The sequence below is a fragment of the Schistocerca piceifrons genome, chromosome 6 (genome assembly GCF_021461385.2).
Source record: "Schistocerca piceifrons isolate TAMUIC-IGC-003096 chromosome 6, iqSchPice1.1, whole genome shotgun sequence".
NCBI lineage: Eukaryota > Metazoa > Arthropoda > Insecta > Orthoptera > Acrididae > Schistocerca > Schistocerca piceifrons.
In genome coordinates, this window is record NC_060143.1 from 398,510,780 (window position 1) to 398,523,628 (window position 12,849).

A 12,849-nucleotide genomic window follows, 5' to 3' on the forward strand; every position below is an offset into this window, starting at 1 on the left:
TTCGCCGCTCAGTTGTATACTCGCTACCGAAGTGTGTACTTGCTAGTCAGTTGGGTGTTCATCGCAGCAGAGTTGTTGTTTGTCGTCAGCCGACGCTGACCTAGCCGCTCCGACTCGAACTAGACAGATTTCTGTAGACACCGAGTTCAGTACTGTGTTACTGTATCTTCCTTAATAAAAGATAAGTACCGACTTCTATTTAATATGAGTGTTTGGGCTTTCATCTTTCTGTTCCCTGTTCCAGCGGACCGGTCGGCCCGCTATTAAAAGTGTGGCGGTGACTTCGTAAGCCATTTCCACAGCCAAGTGTTTGTCGCTTCGAACACCGCCACAAAAAACTGTGCCTCATCAGACCCCACAATCATGTCTACAAACTCTTCATCGTTGTGCACTATGTTAGTAAACCACTCGCAGTACTCCATTCTATGATCTGGGTCGTCATCGTTCATTGCGTGTAGCAATCGTGGGATGTAGCACTTCCACTTTGCTGTCTTCAAAATTCGCCGAACACTTGAGCGACTCACTCCAGTTTCATGGGCACACTGTCTCATAGACTTCTGTGGTGAGCGAGTGAATTGTTGTAACACATGACGGAAGTTAGCTGGACTTGTTACTGTTACAAGTCGTCCAGATCGTTGTTTGTGTATACCTTTAACACAGCCTTCGGCTTCAAATTTGTCATGAATGCGACGAATCGTTAAACGTGTTGGTGGCTCAGTTTGATACTCATTTTTCCATTGCCGTTGAACCTCATTAATGTTTTCGTACTTAAAATACCACTTCAAAACTGACTTCCTTTCATCGAATGTAAGGCCGGTATTACACTATCAAATTTCTATGTCAATGATTTGATCAAAGATGTGATCCAATATTCCGTCACATATATTTGACAAAGATCTTTGACGTAGCGCTAGAAAGGGTATTACTCTCTCATCCAATTTTTCGTCAAAGTTCAAGATGGCTGACAACAACAACTTGTTATTAACCGCAGCAGTTGCATGTACCACAATTGCACAGTGTGCACATGCCCAAGAGAAGCGGGGAAAAAAAGGAAACACGCCTGGGTGAAACCGTGGGTTTTACGACTACACGATAAAAGCATTGAACAAAACTTGTTACGTGAGCTTATAGTGGAGGGCGTCAAGTCGTACATCAATTACTTAAGAATGGATGAGCATACATTTCTGTATGTGCTCAGTGAAGTGTATCCTCATATCACAAAGCACAATATTCACCTAAGAACTGCTACATCTGCAGAAGACAGGCTCACTGTAACACTGATTCCTTGCTACAGGAGAGGGTTAGGTTAGGTTAGGTTAGGTCAGGTCTCCAATCTTCGTAATCTATTTTTGTATTCAGTGTGCCTCACATTGTAAAGCGCCTCATCAGCTTCATACATCTCTATTAATTTTGTAGTTGTCAGCACACACCAATCGTATTTATTGGCAATGTTTATAAAAACACTACAGACGACAGAATGCAGTGATGCTAGCTCTCCATGTGGTAACATGTCACATTGCAGTGAACAGAAGACAAGCAACTTCTTTGATCAAATCTACAGCGAGGCCCTAGATTTGATCAAATATTGGATGACATTTGACAAAATTTCCCTATTACACCATCAAATATCTTTGACAAAGATATTAGACAAAGATATTTGACAAAGAAATTTGATAGTGTAATACCGGCCTTACTCGAGTAAATGTGGCTGGCGCAAGGCTTAGGCCGGTATTACACTATCAAATTTCTTTGTCAAAAATCTTTGTCCAATATCTTTGTCAAAGATATTTGATGGTGTAATAGGGAACTTTGTCAAATGTCGTCCAATATTTGATCAAATCTAGGGCCTCGCTGTAGGTTTGATCAAAGAAGACGCTTGTCTTCTGTTCACTGCAATGTGACATGTTACCACATGGAGCGCTAGCATCGCTGCACTCTGTCGTCTGTAGTGTTTTTATAAACATTGCAGGCAAATACAATTGGTGTGTGCCAACAACTACAAAATTAATAGAGATGTATGAAGCTGATGAGGCGCTTTACAACGTGAGGTACACTGAATACAAAAATAGATTACGAAGGTTGGAGACGTGACCTGACCTGACCTGACCTGACCTAACCTAACCTAACCTTCTCCTGTAGCAAGGAATCGGAGTGTTACAGTGAGCCTGTCTTCTGCAGATGTAGCAGTTCTTAAGTGAATATTGTGCTTTGTGAAATGAGGATACACTTCACTGAGCACATACAGAAATGTATGCTCATCCATTCTTAAGTAATTGATGTATGACTTGACGCCCTCCACTATAGGCTCACGTAACAAGTTTTGTTGAATGCTTTTATCATGTTGTCGTAAAACCCACGGGTTTACCCAGGTGTGTTTCCTTTTTTCCCCCAGCTTCTCTTCCGCATATGCACACAGTGCAATTGTGGTACATGCAACTGCTGTGGTTAATAACAAGTTGTTGTTGTAAGCCATCTTGAACTTTGACGAAAAATTGGATGACAATGTAATACCCCTTCTAGCGCTAAATCAAAGATCTTTGTCAAATATATTTGACGGAATATTTGATCACATCTTTGATCAAATCTTTGACAAAGAAATTTGATAGTGTAATACCGGCCTAACTAGGTGCAACTAAGAACAAAACACTATCTGGCGAATGTCATCTGACAAAACAAAACAACGCAATACAACGCTCGTGTGGCGATTGCCGGAACTACAAACTATTACACTACCAAAGACGAGACAACTCGGTCAATTAGTTTGCCAGTTATGGACTTTTAAACAGTGAATACATTTTTTGGACCCCTCTGTATATCACAAGAGAAGATAAGGTACCTTGCAGAAGCGGCAGGCTGCTGAGGGAGAGGTATCGCAGGCGCAGGAAGGCCGCGTTCTTCGGGAAGAAGACGCTGCGCAGCAGCTTGTTGCCGTCCAGGACGAGGACCTCCAGGCTGGGCAGGCGGTCTCCCGTCAGCTGCGGCGGCACCGACTCGAAGCTGCAGCGCGACGCCACCAGGCGGCGCAGCGACGGGGCCGACAGCTCTGCCGGCAGGGACGACAGGGGGTTCCCCGAGATGTCCAGCTCCTGCCGGCGTGTCGTCTGGCTCATCACCACAGCTCACAACTGCATTACCCGTGACCAATCAACATCTGCATCTCTACGTTAACATGTGACATAACTTCCAGTAGACGAGTACCTAATTTCAGTAACTGTTTTGAAGGTTCCGTACCTAAATTGGTAAAAACCTTATAGGATCACTCTGTTGTCCCTCAGTCGGTCTGTCTGCGTACAGGATGGTCCATTGGTAGTGACCGGGCCAAATATCTCACGAAATAAGCATCAAACGAAAAAACTACAAAGAACGAAACTCGTCTAGTTTGAAGGGGGAAACCAGATGGCGCTACGATTATCCCGCTTGATGGCGCTGCCATAGGTCAAACGGATATCAACTACGTTTTTTTTTTTTTAAATAGGAACCCCCATTTTTTATTACATATTCGTGTAGTACGCAAAGAAATATGAATGTTTTAGTTGGACCACTTTTATCTCTTTGTGATAGTTGGCGCTGTATTAGTCACAAACCTATAAGTACGTTGTATCACGTAACATTCCGCCAATGCGGACGGTATTTGCTTCGTGATACATGACCTGTGTTACAATGGACTGTTTACCAATTGCGGAAAAGGTCGATATCGTGTTGATGTATGGCTATTGTGATCAAAGTGCCCAACGGGCGTGTGCTATGTATGCTGCTCGGTATCCTGGACGACATCATCCAAGTGTCCGGACCGTTCGCCGGGTAGTTACGTTATTTAAGGAAACAGGAAGTGTTCAGCCACATGTAAAACGTCAACCACGACCTGCAACAAATAATGATGCCCAAGTAGGTGTTTTAGGTGCTGTCGCGGCTAATCCGCACATCAGTAGCAGACAAATTGCGCGAGAATCGGGAATCTCAAAAACGGCGGTGTTGAGAATGCTACATCAACATCGATTGCACCCGTACCATATTTCTATGCACCAGGAATTGCATGGCGACGACTTTGAACGTCGTGTACAGTTCTGCCACTGGGCACAAGAGAAATTACGGGACGATGACAGATTTTTTGCACGCTTTCTATTTAGCGACGAAACGTCATTCACCAACAGCGGTAACGTAAACCGACATAATATTCACTACTGGGCAACGGGAAATCCACGATGGCTGCGACAAGTGGAACATCAGCGACCTTGGCGGGTTAATGTATGGTGCGGCATTATTAGAGGAAGGATAATTGGCCCCCCCCTTTTTTTCGATGGCAATCTAAACGGTGCGATGTATACTGATTTCCTGCGTAATGTTCTACCGATGTTACTATAAGATGTTTCGCTGCATGACAGAATGTCGATGTACTTCCAACATGATGGATGTCCGGCACATAGCTCGCGTGCGGTTGAAACGGTATTGAATAGCATATTTCATGACAGGTGCATTGGTCGTCGGAACACCATACCATGGCCCGCACGTTCACCGAATCTGACGTCCCCGGATTTCCTTCTGTGGGGAAAACTGAAGGATATTTGCTATCGTGATCCACCGACAACGCCTGACAACATGCGTCAGCGCATTGTCAGTGCATGTGCGAACATTACGGAAGTCGAACTACTTGCTGTTGAGAGGAATGTTGTTACACGTACTGCCACATGCATTGAGGTTCACGGACATAATTTTGAGTATTTATTGCATTAATGTGGTTTTTACAGGTAATCACGCTGTAACAGCATGCGTTCTCAGAAATCATAAGTTTACAAAGGTACATGTATCACATTGGAACAACCAAAATAAAATCTTCAAACGTACCTACGTTCTGTATTTTAATTTAAGAAACCTACCTGTTACCAACAGTTCGTCTAAATTTGTGAGCAGTATTTTTGTGACTATTACAGCGCCATCTATCACAAAGCGAAAAAGTGGTCCAACTAAAACATTCATATTTCTTTACGTACGACACGAATATGTAATAAAAATGGGGGTTCCTATTTAAAAAACGCAGTTGATATCCGTTTGACCTATGGTAGCGCCATCTAGTGGGCCAACCACAGCGCCATCTGATTTCCCCCTTCAAGTTAGACAAGTTTCGTTCTTTGTAGCTTTTCCGTTTGACGCTTATTTCGTGAGATATTTGGCCCGGTCACGATCAATGGACCACCCTGTATAAGCTGACTCGCTAGAAGAACGCAGGCGCCAAGGGTTAAGGCTGTAACGTCATCGTAGACGAATCATAGAGCACGGCGACATGCAGTGCACCTGAAGATTACGAGCAGCTGTCTCGTCGAAATATTGTGCAGGTTCCACAACATTATCCGACGCGACGCACGTGGACCATTGAATTACTTTACATTTGTCGATTTCGTTCTCTTAAGACCGAGATGTTGAGCTGTATCAGCGAGGAAGTCCTGAATCCAATCACGGATCTGATCCGATTCTCGGTAAGCTCGTATTTTATTAGCGCAACTGTATCGAATGCCAGCCGAAAGTCAAAGTAGACGTCATCTACTGGTCGCCGCTGTCTACGGTACTCCGAATCTCATGGGCGAACAGAACAAACCGAGTTTTCCAAGCTCACTGTTTACAGAGCCTATGTTGATTTTTATCGAAATTTTCGTTCTCCAAAAACATAATAATGCGTGAGCATATAACACATTCCGTAATTCGACAAAAAACTGACATGCCTGTAAATAAGCGTATTTGTCCATGAAAAATGTAATTTCATGATAAATAAGATCTATGCCAGACCGAGATTCGAGTATAGGCCTTTCAAAGGTGGATAAATGCGAGATAAAGCCTAAAACCAAGAGGAAGCAGACAATAGTATATGATTAAAAGATTAATGGCAAACATCTGAAGCCTTTCATATCATTTAAATATTAGGTGGCAAGAAAAACTCCGGACAAGTGCGAGCAGGACTCGATCCCCGAGGGCTCCGTACAAACTTAATTTGTGTATAAATAGTTTAACCATTCCAGGAATCGACGATTTTTGCTTGTTATCTATTTGGATACTGGCAAGTTATCAAAATATGTGTCGTAAATGGCAGCACCATTTGACTGCATTAACGCAGTCGCTTAAATTTTTACATCGCCAAGGGGTCGTAGACTTGAGTATGTGAACTGATACGTCTAACCGCCCCTGAGAAAAAGGGTCAAACAGACAGACAGACAATAAAGTGGTCTTATAAGGCTTCCGTTTTCACCGATTGGGTACAGAACCCTAGAAAGCGATATGAAATAGGTATGAACACGATACATCGCCAACAGGGAATGTGAATGGAAGATTTATATATTTTGGAGGGTTCTGGGACAAGCAGAGCATTGTGAAGGGCATCACTTACAATTGCACATGCCCACTTCTATTTCATTTTTGTTACAATCATAATTACCGATTATAATCTAATCTCTCCCCTGATCCTTATAGTTTCATTTGTTTACCTTTCTCTGTTAGTAATTCACATCACGCGCCTCTTCACAGTGCGTCGAGTATCCCTGAGTTACTAATGATTTTCACAACAAACGTTCAGTTCTTGCATAATACAGCGCAGAAAACTGTATATTCTTTCAGTTGTCAATGTACATCCGAGAGAACATTTATGATGGCTGTACACTTCCCGAAAGTAAAAATTGGATCTCAGAAGTACTTTCAAAAGAACTTTCTGCGAACAAACACGTCGTCGTTTCTACGAAAACATGTGAAAATATTAATCGATTACTTGGCTACCACTCGTCGCGAGGTTGCCAACCAACACAAAATTTACTGTTGCCTGCATTTCGCGTTGTTTTCACTACATTCGTTTATCTGTTCAATTATTGAATGACCCCGTATTAAGCCTGATATGACAGTTGATTGGCCGGCTGGAGTGGCGGAGCGGTTCTAGGCGCTACAGTCTGGAACCGCGCGACCGCTACGGTCACAGGTTCGAATCCTGCCTCGGGCATGGATGTGTGTGATGTCCTTAGGTTAGTTAGGTTTAAGTAGTTCTAAGTTCTAGGGGACTGATGACCTCAGAAGTTAAGTCCCATAGTGCTCAGAGCCATTTGAACCATTTGACAGTTGGCTCAAATGGCTCTGAGCACTATGGGACTCAACTGCTGAGGTCATTAGTCCCCTAGAACTTAGAACTAGTTAAACCTAACTAACCTAAGGACATCACAAACATCCATGCCCGAGGCAGGATTCGAACCTGCGACCGTAGCGGTCTTGCGGTTCCAGACTGCAGCGCCTTTAACCGCACGGCCACTTCGGCCGGCATTTGACAGTTGATTTTATCACTGTAGTGTGTTTTCTGCACAATACATTTACGACAGTTATGGAGTAGATTAAGATTGGGATCCATCATATAAATACACTTCCTCTGAAAAAAATGATGCCCGTAGAAGACATGGCCAGATGTCATTGTAGCATTGTACATGTAAGTGGTTAGAACTTTAATTCTCTCTGACAGGTAGAATGGCCACCATAGTGTATCATTATTTCTCGTGTTTAGTATTGTTGCAAGGGCTAGTAGGGTATATAATGGGCGTGAATAGATGGCACGTACTCATTGAGATGGCGTTATCAGCACCTGATACAGACTGAAAAGGGCCTCATTGTTGGTCTCCATTTGGCCGGCTAGTCTGATAGTGCAATACCCACATTTGTGGGGCAGTCCGATGTGACAGTGGCCTGACATTGGACTGCGTGAGAACGTGAGGGCAAGCTTGTTAGGGTTCGTTACCAAGATGGGACCTCTTTCGGTGTGTAGCAGGTGCTGATATCACTGTCTCAAATGAGTACTTGACATCTCCGTGTCCTTCATAGTGATCACTCAACATCTGACACTGTTCACTCCCCTCATATACCGTTCCAGCCCTGGTAACAACACTAAACACGAACGCGTCATGCCACCACAAGGGAGGACCTCCATAGTGCACCAGGCACATCGAAAATCTTTCGTGTCTCTGCCTGCCATCCCAAAACAAGTAATGGACTTTCTGCAACATTCTGTGTCATCTTGCACCGTTAATCGGAGACTATGAGCAGTCGGAATAGGGAATTGCCTCCCCACGTGTAGGTCAGCATTAACATCACAACGCAAACGGCAGTGTTTGGACTGGTGTCACTATCAGGGAGCACGGTCTGCTGATGAATGGCATCGCTATGCTTCGCTACGCATCGCTATGAATCGCACATTTGCAGCGCCCCAGATGACCATCAGTGGATAGGATGGAGGTGATTTGGGAGGAGGTCCCATTCTTCCAGTGTTTTGGAGAAGCACAGTGATGTTACTCCTGGTGTTGGGTGTAACTTTAGGCCATGACTGACGGTGACTTCAGGAAGTCTGATGGCATAACAGTACATCACAAAAAAGGGTTCAAATGGCTCTGAGCACTATGGGACTTAACTTCTGAGAGGTTATAAGTCCCCTAGAACATAGAACTACTTAAACCTAACTAACCTAAGGACATCACACACATCCACGCCCGAGGCAGGATTAGAACCTACGACCGTAGCGGTGACGCGGTTCCAGACTGTAGCTCCTAGAACCGCACGGCCACTCCGGCCGGCTAACATGACATACCCTCTCAAGCTGTGAAGGTTCATTTCCTTTCCTCCTCCCGTTCAGGATACGTCACTTTTTTTTATCAGATAATGTAGGCTGGGATCTGGGAGTTTTGAAAGAACTATCTCCAAATGTGGACACCTTAAACTGTTGGCGTCGGACTTACCGGCGACTGGGAAGAGCTGACGCTGTGTGGATACTCACCACGAGATTGTGGAGCCCGACCCCGTCGAGGCTGGTGATGGCGTTGTCGGGCACGCGCAGGATGGTGGCCAACGGGAAGCCAGCCAGCAACTGTTGCACCTCCAACAACCGGTTGTTGCCTGCCCGCACGTCGCGTACTGACTTGGGGCCACTGCCCACCACTCCGTCCAGCATGTTGCCCGATACGTCCAGCACCTGTCGGGGCGACCACAATGGTATACAATATGTGTTTCCTATCCAGTACCAGACCGTGATAAATAAGTAATCGAGCTGTGCTGTATAATCAGGTGGTTATAGACGGTGATTCCGCTACATGGGCGCTAACTGCAGGAGACGATCCTTCAGAGTATAAAGAGCTTTTAGGTCATTTGCACTTTTAATCAAAAATTCATAATGTTTAGACTATCTGATCGAAAGTATGTGGGCACCCCTATTTAATGTAGAGTTCGTCACTAGATCTCAAGAGTGGTGGATTAGCCAGTATAAAAGGAGGCAGGAAGTACTGTGTTGTCAGTAGAGAGGCATTAACTACAGCAGTATGGGTCACTCAGGGAAGCTTAGTGGTTTTCAATGTGGACCAGTCATTGGATATCACGTGCATAACTAATCAACCAGGGACGTTTCAACCCTACTAAAGCTACCCAAGTCCACTGTCAGTGATGTCACTATAAGGTGGAAACGTGAAGGAACAACCACAACCAAATCAATGTCAGGCAGATCTAATGTACTGGCGAAGAGGGACTGTCAGCACTCTGAAGTATGGTTGTACAAAATCGAATGAAATCAGCGGAAGGGATCATTCGAGTTGCAAAGCACAACCAGCAAGCAGTCCAGCTAGTGCAATGACTGTGCTTAAGGAGTTAAAAAGAATGGGGTTCACTCCTCATAAGCCATACATTTCTACGATAAATGCTAAGTGACACTTGAAGTGGTGTAAAGAGCGACGTCACTGGACAGAGGATGACTGGAAACGAATAATATGGAGAGATCAATCACGCTACACCTTCTCGCACTGCGATGGAAGGGATTGGGTTTGGCAAATGACTGGAGAATTTTACCTTCCACAATGTGTAGTGCCACCAGTGATGTATGGAAGTGGTGGTGTTACAGTATGGCGATGTTTTTTGTGGTTAAGGTGTGATCCCCTTATTGTGTTTAAGAAAACGCTAAATACTGGAGGAAATGAAGACATTCTACGGTATTGTGTACTTTGTATGCTAGGAAAAAAAAATCTGTGACAATGAGTGTTTGTATCCGCAAGACAATCCACGCTTTCATAAAGCAGCGTGAGTGAGGAAATGATCTGTGGGCAATAACATTTCTGAAACTGACTGACCTGCCCAGAATCCGACCTGCACCCAGCGGAATACCTTTTGGGCGATTCAGAACATCGGCTTCACTCCAGACCCCAGCGTCCAACTTCCTCGTATTTCGGCTCTAGAGGAAGAATGGGCTACCATTCCTCCATACACATTCAGAAACCTCATGGGAAGTGTCCGCAGCAGAGTCCAAGCCATCATGATGGCAAAGAGTGGACACACCCTATATAACGGCCACAACAAACGTCTGGATACTGTTTCACAGATTGTGTATGCTACAGGGCATTTATTAATTCATTATATCTGTACATTACAATGCACGCACGACGTCATGCGATGAGACCTCCATTGGACAGTCTTCAAAGAGTTCTAAGCACGTACAAACATGACAGCAGCATCTGATGCACAAATTCAAATCAGCCATCCTGTATCTGAATGGCTTCACATGCAGAATGAAATCTTTGTTCCAGTGTCTACATGTCCAGGATGGGCTCCGCATTCACGATTTATTTCTGGTACATCGACAGAAAGAAATCTAAAGAGGTGAGGTTTGGCAACTGGGCAGGCCATGCAACTGGATCACCTCACTCGAAGTATCTGCCAGGTCAAATGTTATTGAGATGACTAAGCACGAAAATACAGAAGTGAGCTAGAGTACCAACATGTGGAAGCCATTTTAGCCTTTGTACCACCAGATGCGTTCCAGCAGGGAAGACCTCCAGACCTCTTCCCCATACACTGAGATTGAGTCAGTGTTAATGGTTCGCTGCCACTATACCAGGGGCATCCTCCGTAGCCCACAAGTGAGTGTTGTGAAGGTTCATGATACCACATCTCATGAAGGTAGCCTCATCACTGAATAAGGTGGCCTCTGCGACGAACCAGCAACAAAACCGTCGCCATGGAGGTAAGTCTACAGGTAAAAAAGCCTGCACACACTGTAAGTGTTTCTGACTGTGCAATTATTGTGAAGAATGATCCACACAATCGTCTGGCTTACATTATGCTGGCAGCCCACCTGTCTGGTGCGGAGACCCACGTCATATTCTACAGTGTTCAACACCTGTTCCTCCAAGGCCTGTGTACGTATGGGGCTCACCCTCCTTTTGTAGTTACCCATTCTCATAAACGAACCTGTCCCACGCACATGACGAAACATTGTTGCGAACAGTTCACTATTCAGTTGCTGTTGGTGGAGATACTTTTCCCAGTAGAGATGTGCTGCCACCAACCACTGCCAGTTACCTGTCTGCATATAAAACCATGTTGGTCTGTTAATTTTTGGTATACCAAGCCACCATCTTTCACATGACACACGTCCACACCAGAGGGAGTCATCTACAGCTGTGAGTTAGATGCCTCCTTGCTGTGTGAGCACACCAGCATCGTGGAGAACATTACTGCCATCTTGAGAGTGGAACTAAACCACTAGTACAGATAGTATATTCCAACTGCCAGATGTGTTCTCATGAGTGCTTCCTTTCATTGAAACCTTCATAGTCGAAGAGACTTTACCTCCACACTAAAGAGGATTTACTTCCCTTAGAATGGATTTCCAGCCATTTGTCCCTATAACCTTCTTCTTATTCCCTCAGGGATCATTTCCGGCAGAGTTTGTCTCCATTTAGCAAAATCTCTGTGTATAATATGATACACTGTTGGCCATTAAAACTGCAAGACTAGGAAGGGTAACAAATAAAGAAATTGTACTCACTGTGTATATGACGTCTGCTAGGAAGAGTACAGGGCTAAATTTGAAGGTATACAGGGTGTTACTCTGGAACAACAACGGCTCTAACACAGCTGGGCATCGAGTCAAGCTAAGCGTGGATGAAGATAGGGTACGTCATTCCATGCTGCTTCAACTTTGTGCGAGAGTTCAGTAATTGCAGTGGATGGCAAACAATGGTGTGTCAATCGCTCTGAATCCTTGATCAAATGTTTTTAGTGGGTTACGTATGGAGAACATGTTGGCCAGGGTAACAGTTGAATACCCTATGTATCAAGGTAAGTGAGATAGCACTGACAACATGCCATCTGTGCGATAGTGCAAATAACGCGATTCATACGCCCATCTTTCGCAGTTCAGTGGACGTCCAACTGCGGTAGAGGCGTGTAAATTCCAGCCTTCATCGACGATGAACGGCAGTCAGTACATCAACGTTCACTGAACAGTCGTTGAGGATATACAGTTGGTAGCTCCTTGGTTCATCTGGGCGGTCAGTTGCACAACAACGCACGTCTATTGGCCCGTACACGTCTCTGAAGCAGTCGTTCCCCCCTGTCATCTATGCCCCATGGTACATCACAGTTGCCTCAGTGTTGGTTCTGGATTTGGATTGAGCCATCTTGTCATGCACAGTTTACTTTAACCATGGCGACAAGCGAACAGTTTACAAACTTAGCCGCTTCGGAAATGATTCCATCCTTTGCCCAAAAGATAATGATCATGCCCATTTGGACGTCGGATACTCTTAAATCGCTCCGTTTCCACAGTACAACAACGACTGCACAGTTTTCCACGTCCCCTCGACGCCCTTTATTTACCCTACTTCTAGCGCTGCCACCTGCCACATGTGAATGGTTATTCCACGTTGACGTGGAAAGGCGGTGGTCACATTAAAGTGACTGCACCGTGTACTATCAAACATTAAGAGTAATGTGAGGAGGACATTTTTGAGTATTTTCATATTCAGCACTGCACTTTATTGAGTCACAGACTGTAGAAAAACGGGAAAAGAAGATAAT

At 44.7% G+C, this 12,849-nt stretch overlaps 1 protein-coding gene across 1 annotated transcript in view; it reads right to left on the minus strand.

Annotated features, from left to right (window-relative positions):
- LOC124803342 (insulin-like growth factor-binding protein complex acid labile subunit) overlaps positions 1–12,849 on the minus strand; it is a 95,436-nt gene that overhangs the window by 45,020 nt on the left and 37,567 nt on the right. Inside the window, exons 5-6 of the mRNA XM_047264528.1 lie at positions 8,783–8,977; positions 2,837–3,086 (exon numbers count right to left, since the gene is read on the minus strand). Coding sequence (XP_047120484.1) covers positions 2,837–3,086; positions 8,783–8,977 — 445 coding nt within the window. The remainder of the gene's footprint in view (positions 1–2,836; positions 3,087–8,782; positions 8,978–12,849) is intronic.